Source organism: Budorcas taxicolor, chromosome 16 (genome assembly GCF_023091745.1).
Source record: "Budorcas taxicolor isolate Tak-1 chromosome 16, Takin1.1, whole genome shotgun sequence".
Taxonomy (NCBI): domain Eukaryota; kingdom Metazoa; phylum Chordata; class Mammalia; order Artiodactyla; family Bovidae; genus Budorcas; species Budorcas taxicolor.
Window position 1 is genome coordinate 22,104,769 of NC_068925.1, and position 18,913 is coordinate 22,123,681.

An 18,913-nucleotide genomic window follows, 5' to 3' on the forward strand; every position below is an offset into this window, starting at 1 on the left:
CACACACACACACACACCAATTTCTAAGGAAACAAGGAAACATACAATCCTCTACTCACCACATGCTCTACTCAGGCACTGCCATGGTATGCAAGGCAGACAGGCAGGCAGGCAGGTACATTCAAGATTTGTAATACATGCGAAAAGAAAATTTAACCAAACACAGGACATATATTTGAAGTGAAGTGAAAGTTGCTGAGTCATGTCCGACATTTAGCGACCCCATGGACTACACAGTCCATGGAATTCTCCAGACTAGAATACTGGAGTGGATAGCTGTTCCCTTCTCCAGGAGATCTTCCCAACACAGGGATTGAACCCAGGTCTCCCGCATTGCAGGCGGATTCTTTACCAGCTGAGCTACTAGGGAAGCCCTTGGCTAATCTCACAACCCAGTGAAGCAGAAACTATGTTCATGTTTAACCTGGAGCCCCACTGGTCTACTATGGCCCATAATTTGTTTACAATCAACCTGAAGCAGTTGCTTAGGCCTTAAAAAAACAGACACCAAAACACTGAACTATGTGAGAAAATCATCCACTAGTCAGCAAGGATAAACATCAGTATTCTTTAGGAACTCTTGTAAATTACATCAGTCCTTTCCAAACCCAACTCTCAAAGATTCGGAGTAAGTTGGTAAGATACAGGATGCAGACACATGATTTTATCTTTGAAACATTAGAGGTAATTCAAATATGCACCTTTCTTATGAAGATCATTAACAATTATTTCTTAAACTGAGTTCTAGAAGCACCTAGGATCAAAATATTCTCCATTACAGAGGTTGATAGACTTTCTGGAGTCTATAGCAGGGGTGGGCTTATTTTCCACTTTCTGCTTTGTGGGACAAATATCAACAACCTCAGATATGCAGATGCTACCACTCTAACGGCAGAAAGTGAAGAGGAACTAAAGAGTCTCTTGATGAAGGTGAAAGAAGAGAGTGAAAAACTTGCCTTAAAACTCAACATTCAAAATACTAAGATCATGGCATCCAGTCCCAGAACGTCATGGCGAATAGAAAGGGAAAAAGTAGAAGCAGTGACAGATTTTATTTTGGGGGGCTCCAAAATCACTGTGCATGGTGACTGCAGCCATGAAATTAAAAGACACTTGCTCCTTGGAAGGAAAGCTATGACAAATCTAGACAGCATATTAAAAAGCATCACCTTGCCAACAAAGGTCTATGTAGTCAAACCTATGTTTTTCCAGTAGTCATATATGGATGTGAGAGTTGGAGTATAAGGAAAACTGTGCACCGAAGAATTGATGCTTTGAACTGTGGTGTTGGAGAAAACTCTTGAGAGTCCTCTGGACAGCAAGGAGATCCAACCAGTCAATTCTAAAGGAAATCAGTCCTGAATATTCATTGGAAGGACTGATGCTGAAGCTGAAGCTCCAATACTTTGGCCACCCGATGTGAAGAACCGACTTGTTAGAAAAGACCCTGACACTGAGGGCAAAAGGTGAAGAGGGCAGCAAAAGATGAGATGGTTAGATGACATCACTGACTCAGTGGACTTGAATTTGAGCAAACTCTAGAAGATAGTGGACAGGGAAGCTTGGCGTGCTGTAGTTCATGGGGTTGCAAAGAGTCAGAAACGACTCAGCGACTGAACAAGAAGAGCAAGACACATCTTCATAAAGGACCCAGTAGAAAACATTTTAGCTCTGTAGGCCTCCGTCACGACTACTCAACTTTTTCCATGCTAAGCCCAAAACGATCATCAGGAATACAGAAATGAACAGGTATAACTGTGCGCTAATAAAATTTTATTTATAAAACCAAGTGATGGCCAGATAGTTTTGCTGATCTATGGTCTATACATAGTCTTCATAGTCCATAATTTGAGGCTCTCACAAGATCCCTTAAACACCTTTCAACTTGGTCTTTTCCTTTTAATAATAACTTGAAAATGAACACACAGGTGATTCAACTGGATTTAACACTTACCATATGAGGTACATAGAAGGTTTCCAAAACTTGAGTACTTATTATGTGCCAGACCCATTTCTAAGTGTTTCACATGCATCACAGTATGTCTTCTACATACGAATCTTCAAGTTGCAAACTTTCAAAGATGCAAAAGTGTGTTCACGTGGCTGGCGAATCACAGGTTACTTCACGTCTGGCATACATTGCCATGTGCGTGCATCCTTTACAAGTAGTTGTGCTTCTGTGTACATCACTGTATGGTGTTTTATAGTATCTTCGTTTTAAGCACACAATGTTCAGAAGCAAGTGTAAAAGCAGCAGTGATGTAGCTGGTACTAGCGTACTTTTCAAGGTACTGTACTGTAAGATTTTAAAATGTTTTGTTTTTTTGTGTATTATTTGTGTAAAAAGCACTGGAAATCTATTACAGTACAGTACCATACAGCTGATTGGGTTAGCTGGGTACCAACGCTAAGTCTGTTTGACTTATGAACACACTCTCAGAAATGAACTTGTTCAAATGTAGGCAACTTACTGGACCTCATTTCATTTTCACATAATAACCCTATAAGGTGGGAGATGAAATACTCAGAGACAGAGATCTAAGGCAGCTGGCCCGAAGTGACACATGCAGGAAGTGGGAAAAGCAGGACTCAAACTATGACAATCTGGTTCCAGAGTCTGAATGCTCACCTAACTATATGCAAGAACACCTCCATAATTTCAGTATACAGTTTGCATTTTTGTTTATGACTGATTTAGTAGCAGGAGATACTATTTATTATAGGGACAGATTTAATATGTATCTATATAAAGCTGATGACTCACAGTTAAGCATTATATTCTCCTGAACACAAAAAGGGGATGACAGACTGAAATCAGCGCATTAGGGTGGAGAGAGTGAGTTGAATTCAAAGAATCAACGATACCTCAGTAAAATGCATTCTGTAAGCAATTAAGTAACAGGACATTGTCTTCCAGTTAATGTGGGTTTGTATTTTCCATATCTGTCTCCTTTGACATTCTGAATGAGTAAACAAAAAGTCTATAGAGACACACAGTTTTCAAAGACATGGTGATTCAAATAAATATTTGGCCACCTGATGCAAAGAGCCAACTCATTGGAAAGACTGATTCCGACAAAGATTGAAGGCAAAAGGAGAAGGGGATGGCAAAGGATGAGATGGTCAGATAGCATCGCCGACTAAATGGACATGAATTTGAGCAAACTCCAGGAGGTAGAGGATGACAGGGAAGCCTGGTGTGCTGCAGTTCATTGGCTCACAAACAGTCAGACATGACCCAGTGACAGAACAACAATAATTTTAAATGAACTCTGCAGGCTGCTGCTGCTGCTAAGTTACTTCAGTCGTGTCCGACTCTGTGTGACCCCATAGATGGCAGCCCACCAGGCTCCCCCGTCCCTGGGATTCTCCAGGCAAGAACACTGGAGTGGGTTGCCATTTCCTTCTCCAATGCAGGAAAGTGAAAAGTGAAAGTGAAGTCGCTCAGTCGTGTCTGACTTAGTGACCCCATGGACTGCAGCCTACCAGGCTCCTCTGTCCACGGGATTTTCCAGGCACTAACATTTTTTTCTTTTTTCCTTTAAAAAGGTTCTGTATAGTACTGGGGTTTCAGAACACTGAACGTGAAGAGAAATATGCATCACAGAGAAACAAGTAGTAAGCCAATACAAGGGCTAAAATTCCAACTATACTGATAAGCTAAATGGATCTTTTTTCCAATACCTATATGTTTTTATAACTGCTTGTTTTCCCTTTATTGCAAAGAGTATTTTGTTCTTTTCCTTTAACATTACTTCTTTGGAAGAAATGTTGTCTGAGAATTATTATCTTTGAAACAATACTGCAATCCTTTAAAATAACTCACTATAAGCCAGTGTAGATGTTTTTCTGGAATTCTCTTGCTTTTTCTATGGTCCAACGGATGCTGGCAATTTGATCTCTGATTCCTCTGCTTTTTCTAAATCCAGCTTGAACATCTGGCTGGCAAGAGAATTCCAGAAAAACAGCTACTTCTTCATTACTGACTACACTAAAGCCCTTGACTGTGTGTGTCACAACAAACTGGAAAATTCTTAAAGAGAGGTCCACTGGCATCACTGACTCAATGAACCTGAGTTTGAACAAGCTCTGGGAGACGGTGAAGGACAGGGAAGCCTGGTGTGGTGCAGTCCATGGGGTTACAGTCAGACACAACTAAGCGACTGAACATCAAACAACAAGCCACTGTAACATATCATACAATAAAGATTCTTTGTCTAAAAGAAGACTCAGTATCATCTGATTCTGGAGGAACTTACTTTTTAAAGAAATTGTTTCCTTATCATGGGTGAAAGACTGGTTCTAAATAGTAACATGAAATTAACTAACTCAATGCATGAATATAGCCTCCAACTAAAAATGCAGGTTATTTTGGAAGTGACAATTTAGTGCTTTACTTCGGCAGAGAAAATGTAATGGTCCTAACATTAGAAAAAGATTAGCACATGAGACTTAATCCACTGAAATTTTGATACTATTCAACTAATTTCATTTAAATTAATTCATTAGTACTACTCTTAACGTAATTTAACAAAATATAACCAACAGTATTACTAAAAATGAAAGCACACTTTAAAACATTATTAAAATTGTGCCAGTCTTATCTGATCTTATATTGATTTTCTCAGGAGAAACTAAAAAATATTTTAACGAGAAGAATCTAACGTATTCCATCATGTAGTTCAAACACCAATCAACTAAAACTACTTTAAAAACCTTTTCAGGAAAAAAAAAAAAGAACAACAATTTATAAATAAATGGAAAAAACAAATTTAAGTGACATTCAGAGTTCAAATCACCTTTTCCCCTTTAGTTTCAACTCACCAGTCTTGCAAGTCAGTCTCAATCAAAATTCCGTAAATGAGCCAGTACTATTCCAGTTGGTCAAGCTGCTCCACTCACATCTCTCAGGTAAAACTGGCATCAACCAGCTTCACAGAAAAAGTCATTATAAGAGACCATCACATGGTCAGTAGCCCCTTTCTTCCCTTTGCCTTGGCAGTTATTAAAGACCACTGCCCTGAAACATGCTATCCTAAAGATATTTTCTTAAAAGTCCTTTCCTAATGGAGGTGAACACTGGAAATATGGAACTTTCCAGTACAAAAATCTGTTTATTAAGCAACCATAGTTTTAAAGGTTGAATAATAGTAAAATCCAGTGAATCACCACTTAGCTAACTTGAAAGTTTTGTATTCACATTTACAAAACAATTTCTCTTCATTTGGGACCCACTGGAAATGAAATCTTTTGGGCTTAGTTTGCACTGAGTATAATGACTAAGAGAACAGCTCACTAATCAGCTAGTTCAAATGAACAGAATAAAATTACAGCGCCATTACTTATATAAATTGGACTTTATCAGAGGAAATGACTTGATAAGCATTTTGTTTTTTCAGGTCGTATTAGATTATGCTGAGCAATCTAAAATGTATAATCAATCCAGAATCTGATATGCCCGTTCTACACAAGGATATTTGGCCAAAGGTCAAGTTTGTTTATTTGTTTGTCCACCTCCAGGCAACATTAAATATCCACTAAATGAGTCAATTGCTCTCACTGGTTTCCTTTAACACCAAGTTCTAATTAATTCAGAAAAACGCCTTCCTAAAAAAAAACATATGTTCTAGAGCAAAGGTCCTCAACCTCTGGGCATGGACCAGTACCTCCAGTCAGATCAGTGGCAGCATTAAATTAGAAATAAAGTACATAATAAATGTAATGTGCTTGAATCATTCCAAAACAATTCCCCCTAGGCCTCCCTCCCCAAGTCCATGGAAAAACTGTCTTCCACAAAACCAGTCTCTGGTGCCCCGAAGTTTGGGGACCACTGATCTGGAGTGAGGAAAATCAGATAATGTAGAAAACCCTGCAACTCAGTTTAAGGGTTTTTACGACTGTTTTTGGTTCAAGGTAGAAAAGTGAGGAAGCTGCCCTAGTTCTAAATTACCTCTCCTATGCCCTTGAAGAACTGACAAGTTGACAAATGAACAAAGGGGCTCAAAGGGCGTCAATAATGTACAGGAAAGCACAGCAGGAGTTGAAGACCAAGAAAGCCCAGAAAACAAATGCTCCTCAATAACCAACAACTAACTATTTTGTCAATGGCTATTACTTTTTGGAAGCTTGTATTAAGCAATAACTACTATTCCCAGAAGAGAAAAATACAGCATGGAAAAAAACACAAGTGAATGTGTTAGTCGCTCAGTCGTGTCCAACTCTGTGCAACCCCATGGACTGTATCCCACCAGGCTTCTCTGTCCGTTGGATTTTCCAGGCAAGAATACTGGACCCATAAAGGTATGGGTAGCCATACCTTTCTCCAGGGGATCTTCCCAACCCAGGGACTGAACTTGCGTCTACTGCTTGGCAGATTCTTTACCAATGAGGCACCTGGGAAGTCCATACATCAAGGGCTAAATTTTGTGATTGATTTAACAAAATAGGATTCCTAAGAATTATCTAAAATTTGACTAAGATTTCTGCTGCTCATAGGGATTTATAGATTTCCTTCCTTAAAGGTAATATTATTTGTTAAAATAAGTCTTAATCTCAGTCTAGTAACCTATTAAGAGATATATCTTCAATTTTCTCTATTTATGTATCTTAGGACAAAAAATTAAGAGTAATTCTAACATTAAATGGTAACACTTGGGCTAACTTAGAAATTCCTTGACCTATATGTGGTGGTGGTGGTGGTGGTTTAGTTGCTAAGTTGTCTCCGACACTTGCGAACCCGTGGACTGTAGCCCACTAGGCTCCTCTGTCCATGGGATTTTCCATGCAAGAACATTGGAGTGGGTTGCCATTTCCTTCTCCATGACCTATTTGTATAAAGTCATTAATCATAAGTAACCTTTTCTCTTTTTTAAAAAAGTAGCATGGGGTGGGAGGAATCTACCTTATTTTGAAACATGCAAATAATTAATTATAATGTTATATTGACACTAGACAATAAACATGGAATAGAATTCTCTAGAGAGAGAAAACGGCTGGGGGAAAGCTGCAAAGAACATGAGCTTTAAGAGTCAAAGCAAGAATTTGGAAGTTAAATTATACTACACTCATCAGTTATAGGACCTTGGACAAATTACTTATCTTTTGATTCTGTTTCTTCATCATGAAAATGTGTATAATGCGTATCTTGTAAGGATTCTTGGAGGATAAGAATGAGTACTTAAGTGTGAGAGCAGTTACTTCATCTTTTAACAACCTCTACACACATGAGGAAATTGTTACTGAAAAAATCAAATCATTGTTCTTTTAAGGTACAAACTATGCTATGAACACTGAGTATATCATAATAAAAGGTAAGACTGTCAACCTTTCTGAATTCTTGAACCTCTCTGAATGATGGAGACAGGGAAGATAACAGACACTTGAAAAAATCTTGCATGGAATTTCAAGAAATTCATGCACTTCTTTAAAGATTTTTGATAAAAAAAAAAAACTCTTAGTAAAAAAAGTAATGTTGTGTTTGACCTATTCCTATCCTAATAATATACAGATACAAGAAAAAAAAAAATAGAAAACTAAGGATGTCAACCTTCCAGGTAAAGAGTCACAAGATCTGCCATCAAACAGAAAAACTCATTTCCCATGATGGGAGCAAAAGTTCTACTGACTTGCTCTCAACTGGAGGCATTGCTGGCAGCTTTTACTTTGTCATTTCTGTCACAAGGGAACCCTCAGAAACCTTGCCTTCCTCCTTACCCTACTGCCAACAAGACAAAAAACCGATCATACATGGAAGGCTTTAGAAAAACAATGAATTCTATTTTCACATAGTGATTTTCTAACTCAACTTTCCAAACAGTGATTTAATAAGACCGCTCCTTCATTATTTAAATTTGAAGATCATTCTTTTGATTCTTTTTCTTCATTTAATGACTTCAGGAGTTATTCAAACTTTTTTCCTTACACTGTATTCACTTTTGAGATATAAACCGTTGAATAAAAAACTGCCTAAGTGAAAGAAAGTCAAAGTCTAAAACAAAAATAAAGTCTAAAAAATCATTCATAATATATTAATAATGTTCATAGCATATAATAAACAGGCAACCTTCTAGGATTTGGGAAATGAGTCTCATGCATTGGTCATACATGGTGACTACTCAATACTTTTGAACATATAACATATTCTGAATTCCTAGAACAGGAATGAGAATGAGACCACTGAATATTAATTACAAGTACCTAAAATAATGCTTGACAGATGTTTTAAAAAAAAGTCTAGGTAAGGAATCTGCCAGGAGACCTGGGTTTGATTCCTGGGTTGGGAAGATCCCCTGGAGGAGGAAATGGCAACGCACTCCAGAATTCTTGTGTAGGATATCACATGGACAGAGGGGTCTGGCAGGCTACAGTCCATGGGGTTGCAAATAATCGGACAAGGCTGAGCAACTAAACAACACCTAGGTGAACAAATCAATCAAGGACTAAATGAATGAGCAAATAACAAAGGAAAAATATGACTTCACTGAAAATTTGAACAATTCAGATTTCAAATTGAAATGGAAAACTAATTCAGACAAATCTAAGAGTATGAAACTGACTCCAAAACAAACGGTCAGATAAAAAAAAAGTTACTGAAAAGTAGTTTTCCAGACCTAGAGTTTCCACTATGCAGTTTTCCAGACCTAAAGAAAATGAAAATACCAAACAGAAATGAAATTATAGCATAAAAGGTCCAGAATCAATATAGTTTATTTGTAATGGCTATTTTTAAAGCAAAGACACATAATGTAAAACAAATAGATAGTACAGCTTGATACATCAATAATGATTTGATAGTTCCATTATCAAAAATTAACTTTTTTGTTGCGTTCAAACTTTAAAATCTTTCCAAAACCCTCAAAAGTTGACTTTTAAATAAAATTTACTAATAAAGTAAAAAGTAGTAACAGCACGTCAAATTCTAAATGTGATTTGTTCATTAAATAAATCAATTTTGAAAAGGCAGGTTAACATTTTAAGTACCAAAAGAGATACTTTCAGACCCTACTTTCTTTCTCTTTTTTTTATTGGAGGATAATTGCTTTACAATATTGTGATTTCGGCCATAAAACAACATGAATCAGCAACAGGTATATTTACGTCCCCTCCCTCCTAAACCCTCCCATCTCCCTTTCCATCTCACCCTTCCAGGCTATCCCAGAGCACTGGGTTGAGCTCCCTGTGTCACACAGCAAACCTCCTCCCAGCTCTCTATTTTATATACGGTAATGTATGTTTCCATGCTGTTCTCTCAATTCATCCTGCCCTCTCCTTCCCCGCTGTGTCCACAGTCTGTTCTCTATGTCTGCGTCTCCACTGCTGCCCTGCAAATACGTTCATCATACCATCTTTCTAGATTCCATATGTGTACATTAATATAAAACATCTGTCTTTCTCTTTCTGACTTACTTCACTCTTTGACCCTACTTTCAAAAATGTATATGAGGTGGCAGGAAGGGGAGACAGACACTTTCAGCTATAAAGATTTTATAAAAATATGAACTATCAAGACTTATAAAAACAACTTGTCCAAAAAACATATTTCCTGACACACACAATAATCATAGGATTTTTTTAAACTGTATAAAGCTTTTCTTCCTTAGGCTTTTAACTTTTAAAATATCAGTTCTACTTTTTAACAAAAGATTAAGAAAGAGAGAAATCCTCTACACTTATGCAGATGGTGCCTGAAAATTGAAAAACTAACCTAGACACTGGAGAAAAGGTTGAAGGCAAGGTGGGAGTTAACTGTATCAGGCCTAGTTAACAAACCTGTGCATATCCTTTCCAGTTTATATATTCCTTGTGATATGGTATCTCATTCAGATGCACAGGCAGTACAGCAGGATAACTAAGAAATTTTTTTGAGATATACTGGAAGTGTCCCTTCTCCAGGGAATCTTCCTAACCCTGGGATCGAACCCAGGTCTCCTGTATTGTAGGCGGATTCTTTTTACCAGCTGAGCCACAAGGGAAGCCCAGATATACTAGAATCATACTGCAAATATGATGCTTGGCTAAGTTAATAATATTTAAACAATACCTGCTCCTGTCTTGCCATCTCTAAAATGCAAAGAATAACAGCACCTATTTCGAAAGATTTATTGGGTTGACCAAAAAGTTTGTCCAGGTTTTTCATAACACTGTAGAAAAATGCCCAAACAAACTTCTCGGCAACCCAATACATGAGATGACATATATACACAAAAGCTGACACCAATTAACTACACCAACTAAGTAGCATCCTGACTGGCACTGAGATGTCGTCATTGGGACAAAACTCACATGTTTAGTACAGTCAATGTCTGATGAATGAATGAAAAAGAAAATTCCATTAAGAAAGTCTGAATAACAAGATGGTTGCACAGATAAACTAGAAAATACAGGATTCAAATTTCTGGAACACTCACTCTGTCAAATCAGTCATAATTCAAGAATTTTATTCAAAAACACTAATAACATGCCAGGCACTATATTATACTCTGATGCCATAAGAAAGGATGTATTTCATCTCAAGTAAAATAGAGAACTGAAAGAAAGTTCTCTATATCACAAAAAGGATGTGTGTGTGTGTTCAGTTATGTCTGACTCTTGGTGACACCTTGGGACTATAGCCCCCCAGGCTCCTCTGTCCATGGAATTTTCCAGGCAAAAATACTGGAGTGGGTTGCCATTTCCCACTCCAAAGGATCTTCCCTTACAAAGAGGGACCTAACCATGATTTGGATAGGAGGAGGAAGAGGAGTTTAAGCAGTCATATTTTCCCATTAAATTGTCATCTATCCTACAAATCAGTAATCACTACAGCAAGAGCAGACCAATCTATAGGGCAGATTTTGTCTCCCCTTCTTAAAAAGATGCTGAATGGTGAAACATTAAGAAAGGTAATCTGGAGAGGGACTCGTGCTTGGGATGATGGAAACGTCTTATATCTTGCTTTGTGTTGTGGTCACACAGTATATACAACTGCCAAAACTAAAAATACTAAACACTTAAGAACTATGCGTTTTATTTTATGCCAATTACTTTACCATTAAGATAAAATGCTCATTAAAAAAAAAGTGCTCCTTATTTTTCTCACAGGAAAATGTATTAAAAAGGAGCATAACCAAGATAATAATTTCCTGTGCTATACCTTGTATCCTTGTTGCTTATCTATTGTGTACATAGTAGCTTGTATCTCAATCTCATATCCCTAATTTGCCCCATTTCCATTATTTTGTAATAATGTTTAATGAAGTACAATCTGTAAAAATATTGAATCACAGTGCTGAACACCTAAAACTAATACAATATTGTAAATTAACTATATTTCAACTAAAAAAAAATGTCAAAGGAGCATAACCAAGTCTTTTCATTATAAAATCAACTACAGAACGATCTGATCTCATTCAAAACATTCTAAGCAAGATATTCTTTATTCAATGATAGGTGATGCAAAAGAAATTCTTGGAGATCACTAACTACTAGAATCCCTCAGATTCTCATTTGCTGCAGAATCTAGGAATGGACTGACACATTTCAGCTGCATTTCACCTGTTGTTCAACTTTATGGTTTGAGAACGTCAGTGGAAATTTTGTTTCACTGCTTGTCTTGGAGGAAAACGTCTTGTGAGAAAAACAGGAGTAGAAATAGTTTTCAACTAGGAATCCAAAACCCAACTTCCAGCTCTAGGGCTAAAGCCTGCATGGCAACACTGAACAAGTCCCTTAACCATTCTGTGCCTGTGATAATCTCCTATCACAGGCCCTTCATAAGGATAAAACGTAGCAATTTGTTAAAGAACTTTGCCAAGTCAAAGCAGTTTATTATTCTAAAGTGGTTTAGCGGTATAATACTGCATTCGAACCCTAAATTTAACCCTGACATTTTAAGTTCTCAGGGGACATCCCATGCGCATCTCATTTGAACTAGAATGGAAGGTTCAAGGGACAGAAACTGGTAGGTTACACCTACTCCAAAAGAGGGGGTGTAGGAAGGCAGTCTCCTCCACTTCTAAACTTCCAGAAGTCTAGATTTCTGGGAATTGATCTTCGAAAACACCTGGTACAATCTTGCAAATTTAAAAAGGAAAATGAGGAAATAATGCCTATAGTAAGATAGATTCTTCTGTAATCCTCGTCTTGTCAACAGTCAACGAAGAAATGAATTGCTCCGGGCGTACAGAAAGCTTTCCTCCTACATTATTGTGGCGTAGTAGACAAGCAATCAGCAAGCATTGACTGTATTCCTTCGCAAATCTTTAGCACACACTTCCACGCCTTCCTTAAACTGCGTCCATCCCAGGAACGAAAAGAGAGCAAGGCCTAAAGGTCTTCAGATCATCCATCACAACTCCCTCCCCCTTCCATTCCAGGTCCAGCGGCCCCCGGCCATCACACCCTTTCCGGATCGCCCATCCCCAGGGCGGCCAGCCTCACCAGCTGTTCCCGGCGGCTGGAGCTCCGATCGGTTGGCGCCCGGCGGCCCCGAACATTAACGACACCCAAGAGCCTGGCCTCGAGGCTCAGGCCCGAGAACAGACTCCAACTACCGCACCACCAGCGACTTCCCAGCAGCAGTTCAGCATTTTGAGCTGAGCTTCCGGAAGCCGACAGCAGGCGGAAAACGGAAGCTGGGAGCAACCATTAGTTCCCCTCCCCACCTCCACTGCTTCTTTCTCTGAAAATCTCCTCTTTTTTCCTCAGAGAAGGGAGAGGGGTCAATAATTTGAAATCTTTAATTAGCAACGTTTCTTAGTTTTTCTTTCTGGTGTTTCGGACACTGAAAGAGTGTGGGAGGAAAAAAATGTGAAGTCAACGAAAGTTGAATCCCCGAGATCTGTGTAATGGTTTTGCCCGGTTGCCTAGGAGACCGAGAGTAACTCCGGAGGTGCAGCGGGCGAGCGGAGGCTATGGCCACGTTAGCCAGGCTGCAAGCCCGGTCGAAGAGTATAGCACAGCAGTATTACTACAGGAACAGGTAGGGTATAAATTAGGGGAGCGCGAAAAGGCCTGGCTTCACCCCCAGCCCGTTACTCCTCAGCAGGAACGTCCTGTGAATTCATTTCCTACCTCACTGAGTACCCCTCACTTCTCTTCCTCGTTGGTAGTCTGCAAACAGAATCACGAATTTTTGAAAGCAGTGTTAGCATACAGGGGGATTCCCGATGCAGGGGGCCACGGTTATCATCTGGAGATAATTTAAGTAAAATTCCAGTAGAAATAAAATTGTACAATAAGTGCTTTCCTTTGACATCATCACGCCACAATGGGATGAAACCTGTGTCCTCTTATGGAAAGTTTGATGGCCTCACTGGGCTCACCCTGTCTCCTTAGCTGGGTGAGCTCGGAGTGTCCCCCATCTACCTCCATTATGTCACGAATGTCGCTGAACTCAACTGTTCTATGACTCACTTGTCTTCCCAGAGTGGCAGTATGTAAACGATTCTGACAAGATAATCAATACCAATTTGTTAATAGGGCTGAAGAAGACACTGGCGGCCCTATCCATCTCTCTACACCTAAGCATCCTACAAAAGGTTCATTTGAACAATGGTCTTCTGGAAGCAATGCCTCAGGACATTTTCTAAGCTAAGAGAAGTTCCAAAAAAGTGAAAAGGACGTTGGTAGAATATAGTGACACACCAGACCAATAGAAAATATGCCAAGAAGACAGTCTTGCTGAGCTGTTCTTATTCTAACATTTATCTCGTCTACTACATTCTTGGGTTTCCCTTGTAGCTCAGCTGGTAAAGAATACACCTGCAATGCGGGAGACCTGGGTTCGATCCCTGGGTAGGAAAGAAGTCTTGGCAAAGGGAAAGTCTACACACTCCAGTATTCTGGCCTGGAGAATTCCGTGGATTATATAGTCCATGAGGTCGTAGAGTCGGACCTGACTGATCAACTTTCACTTTCTTTCAGTACATTCTTAGAGTACCTTGTGCCTCTTTTACAGCACTTATCACAATTTTACATTCCCATTGAGATAATATCTGAGGGATATAAATATCATCCCTTTTATAACTAGAAGTGGGGGTTTTGCTTATCATTGTTTTTGTCTCCAGTGTCTATTTTAGTTTCTGGCACCTAATTGCTGCACAATAATCATTTGTCTAATAATTCAATAAATAAACCTTTCACTCAGTCATTGGTCCTGGTTTACCTAAATGTTCTAAAAAGAGCTAAACATAGAGATTTTGTATTATCTGTAATAGGTAAATTATGTTGAAGGTATGTATGACATATGTATGTATGTATGTGTTTTTGTTTCTTAAAGGTATGTATGAAGATATGATATACATATCTAAAAAGAATAAATTTCATCCCTCTGATGTTCACCACCTAATGTGGAATATAGACAGTTAAAAGATAAATACAAGAGAGTAAGCATAAACAGGAAGGGAAATGACTAACAATTTTTATTGCACTAGGAACTTTTCTGTATAATAATCATTTGGTTTTCACAGATTTACAAGTTAATGTATTAATCTGTATTTTTAGAGCTTGAGAAGAGTGTTCTAGAAAAGCCTGGTGAAGTGTCACAGAACTGCGAGCAGACATAACTTTTTCTACAGATTTCAGTGTTAATCTTTGTCCCCATCTCCTGGCTTTTGACAATATGTACATTTTCCGGAAACTGGAGGTTGCCTGGGTAAAAAGCTAGGGCTGTACAAAAGCCATGATAAGAATAGGCTGGCTTTTCTTCTATTTGATTTATTATTAATATTAATATTTTCAATATGAATGAAAGTCTTTAAAGAAGGAATTGAAATTCCCAAGTTTGCCTAGTTAAAAAAAAAACAAGGTATTGAATAGCATAGAAGAAAAACGCATATAAAATATTAACATATGAAAAAATCAACAGGTTTTTTCCTAAGAAATTGTTTTCTTTTTCCCCTGTGTTATTGACCAGATCAGTTGTTTGCAAACTTCTGTGTACATCAGAATCACCTGAGGGTCTTGGTAAAATACAGACTCTGATTCTCTGGGTCTCAGTTTTGGCCAGCATGTCTGCATTTCTCACACAGGTTCCTGTCAGGCCCCATTTTGCATAAGAAGGAAGACATTGTTAAAAAAAAAAAAAAAAGGTGTATGAACCTATCATTTAATTCATAAACATCTGTACAAGTTGTATGTTTATTCCTTCTTTATACAAGGCAAGGAAAATGCGATTCAGACAGATTAGTAATTCGAATGAGGTCATACAGCTAAGTCTCAAAACCAAAGCCCAGCTCTAAGGCCTATGCTCTTCACTACCACCCTAGCCAAGATTTTCTTCACACCACACTGGTTTTGATGAATTAAGGGGCAAGAAGCACCAAGATCCAGAAGTCCAAACGGCCTAAGCACGTGGTTGGCCAAATCTGTTATCATATAGGCGACAGAGGGGGAGGAAACCATTTTAATTCTTCTTGGCTTGTTTTAATGTCTTCCTTCTCTGTTGGTAACAAGACAGTGGCAAAAGTGTTTAAGAGCTGGCGCCAGATTGCCTCTGAAGTTAAAACATGACTTTGTTGGGAAAAATAAACTATGACTAAGTGCTTAGATTAGTGCCTAAATCCTCCAGGGCCTGGGTGTCCAATGAGGAAGAGACAAGCTTCTCTGCCTAACAGAGGGGAAAGATTTGGAACTCCAAGAAGTGAGGTGTATGGTGCCTGCTAAGTTGCTGCAGTCATGTCTGACTCTGTGCAACCCTATGGACTGTGGCTCACCAGGTTCCTCTGTCGGTGGGATTCTCCAGGCAAGAATACTGGAGTGGGTTGCCATGCCCTCCTCCAGGGATCTTCGCTCACATAGGGATCAAACTGTGTCTTTTATAAATTTCCTGCATTGGTAGGCTGGTTCTTTACCACTAGCGCCACCTGGGAGAAGTATGGTAGTAGCTGATACAATGAGAAAGCTAGGGGTATGGAAAGGTGTGCATTATCAGACCCACCCAAGCCCTCTGGGAAGTTGCTCCACAAGAAACGTTTTGTGGGTGTTCTTATTTGGTGGTCTACTCATCAAAGAGGCTAAAAATCCTGTCTAGGATGTTACTGAACAGCACGAAGATAATACCCAGTTGTTATATGTCTAAGTATTGGCCTTTTTTTTTTTTTCAACTTTCCCTATTACTTCCCAGTTTCAGTTCTAGTTTTCCCAACTACTGAGATTTCTTTGTGACTTATTGATCATTTATACTGTCCTATTTTTGGGAAAAAGAGTTTGGGATATGTTCATTAATCATAGTTCATTTCCCCCATATCCTTATTTAATGTGTCAAATACTAAAAGGAATGAGTTCAAAATGTCCGACTTCCACTTAATTCCACTGAGTTTCCACTGTGTGCTATCTTTTTCTGTCATATTATTTAGATTATATATGTATTCTAGTGCATCTCTCTTCATTATTGGCTCTCTCTCTTTTTTTCTTTTTTTGATGTGCAAAATATTACACCTTTGAATCCCACTTGCAGTTGTTAAAAATTATTTTTATTATTTCTTTAAGAAAATTTGATGCAGTTACATACAACTTGTAACCTCAATGTTGAGCCTCCTTAATTGGATACGAGTTAATCATATTGTTTTGTGTATTTCTCTTCACAAGCAGCACATTTTAAGGTTTTAAATAATTAGAATCCAGGAAATTTGTGATGGGTTAAGTTAGTTTCTTTTGCTAAATTTAATTTTTCATTTTATGTTGGAGTATCATTGATTTACAATGTTGTGTTAGTTTCAAGTGTACAGTGAAGTGATTCAGCTATATGTATACGCACATATTGATATAAAGCCATCACCCTATGTTAAGCTACTTTGTAATTCTTGTCCTCTGTCATGAGTTTTTATGTATAAGCTATGTTTTATTTAATTTTAAATTTTAACATTATTCAGAAGAAACTTATTTTTTAACATGAACATTTCTTATGAGGACTTAATGCACTCTACCTAGATTCTCAGTACTGTGTTTATGAATTAACTATTCACTGATTAATTAAATACTGACAGAGCACCTACTATGTGCTAAGGACTGTTCCATGTATTGAGGATACAGCAGTGAACAAAAAAGTCATGAGGTAAACAGAACATAAATAAACTTACATATAATATTTTATCTTGCTGCTAAGTCACTTCAGTTGTGTCTGACTCTGTACGACCCCATAGACGGCAGCCTACCAGGCTCCCCCGTCCCTGGGATTCTCCAGGCAAGAACACTGGAGTGGGTTGCCATTTCCTTCTCCAATGCATGAAAGTGAAAAGTGAAAGGGAAGCTGCTCAGTCGTGTCAGACCCTTAGCACGGACTGCAGCCTACCAGGCTCCTCCATCCATGGGATTTTCCCGGCAAGAGTACTGGAGTGGGGTGCCATTGCCTAGGGTGATTATAATAGCAAAGAATAAAGCAAGGTAGGCAAGAAGCGAACTAAATATCCTGTTTTAAATAGAGTGGGTGATGAGGCTCCTCTGATGAGGAGATATTTGAACAGAGTCCTAATAAAAGTGGATGAGCAGGCCTACTAGGTAGAGATCTAAGAGATGTTCCAGCCTTCAGGAGCTGTAACATTAACTGCTATACCCATGTTGTCAGAAGCCTGCATATGTGTGTTGCAAAACAGTGCTGGAGGCCAGATCATTTGGGGCTTTTAAGCCATAGTAAAGATACTGGATTCTACCCTGATTAAGGTAGGAGGTCATTGGGGATTTTTGATAGAGGAGTGACTTGATCTGACTCTGTTGATAAAGAAAACTTGGACTTGTTTTTAAATTGGATAAAGCATTTTGATTTGTTTTCTGTTTTTTCCTTCTGCTTTCCTTCTCCAATTACATCATTTATTAGTTTAACTCTTTGTGACCTCCTTTGATTGTTATGAAAACTTCAGTCAAATTTGCTTATATAAAAAAAATAACATTTGAAATAGTTTGCAACTGTATGTGGGCTTCCCTAGTGTCTCAGATAGTAAAAGAATCTGCCTGCAATGCAGGAGACCCGAGTTTGATCTCTGAGTCAGGAAGATCCCCTAGAGAAGGGAATGGCTACCCACTCCAGTGTATAGTTTTCTAAGGATATATAAGCAGAAATTAACCTAATAGATGTTGAAATATCTTTTAATTAATTTAGCTGTAGGGAAAAGTGTGTGTAGGGAAATACAGAGAAAGCAGGTGCTCAGGAAGAGAGCTGGAAGTTTGGTAGAGACACTATAGTGACCAAGTGGTCAACTGTCAAATTTCCAGGTCTCTCACCCTCTTAAATGGGGCATGGGGAGTGCATGAGGCTAGAGAGGAGAGAGTAAAAAGAGAAATAAATGGGATTGAATATATGCTATGTGCTGAGAACTCTGGAAAATACTTTCACAAATATTATGTTGATTTTCACAATAATCATATGAAGTGGTTTTATTTTTCCTACTTTACAATGGAGGAAAATGAAATCTTTAAAGTGTAATTTACTTGTTCAGTAAGAACAAAGATCTAATGAAGTCTGATCTATCTCAGTCCAAAGTTATACTTGGATTGCTTGTTGTTTAGTCGCTCAGTTGTGTCCAGCTCTTTTGTGGCCCCATGGATTGTAGCCCTCCATGCTCCTCTGTCCATGGAATTTTCCAGGCAAGAACGCTAGAGTGGGTTGCCATTTTCTTCTCCAGGGGGTCTTCCCAACCCAGGAATTGAACTCATGTCTCCTGCATTACAGGCAGATTCTTTACTGTTGAGCCATCAGGGAAGCCATGCTTGGAGTATGGGGGCTTTAAATCAAGTCCCAGCATGGAAGTAAGTACATCAAATACATGAAGCCTAATCTGCCTTTCTAAGGTCAGTTTGAGGAAAGGAAAAAACCTGATATGGCAAGTACTCTCCAGTACAAGACCAGTGATTAGAGTGGACTTCATTACCTTTGTGTCAACCTAAAGTATAATGTTCTTTAAGTTGGCCTGGTTCTGGAATCCATTCTTCCCATGAACTT

The 18,913-nt window shown here is 38.5% G+C and overlaps 2 protein-coding genes across 2 annotated transcripts in view; one reads left to right on the plus strand and one right to left on the minus strand.

Annotated features, from left to right (window-relative positions):
• The window catches only part of GPATCH2 (G-patch domain containing 2), a 198,495-nt gene extending 186,022 nt beyond the window's left edge, over positions 1-12,473 (minus strand). The window contains exon 1 of the mRNA XM_052654097.1: positions 12,418-12,473. Within this exon, the coding sequence (XP_052510057.1) occupies positions 12,418-12,473 (56 nt within the window). The remainder of the gene's footprint in view (positions 1-12,417) is intronic.
• Positions 12,474-12,890: 417 nt separating this feature from the next.
• SPATA17 (spermatogenesis associated 17) overlaps positions 12,891-18,913 on the plus strand; it is a 235,063-nt gene continuing 229,040 nt past the window's right edge. The window contains exon 1 of the mRNA XM_052654228.1: positions 12,891-12,958. Within this exon, the coding sequence (XP_052510188.1) occupies positions 12,891-12,958 (68 nt within the window). The remainder of the gene's footprint in view (positions 12,959-18,913) is intronic.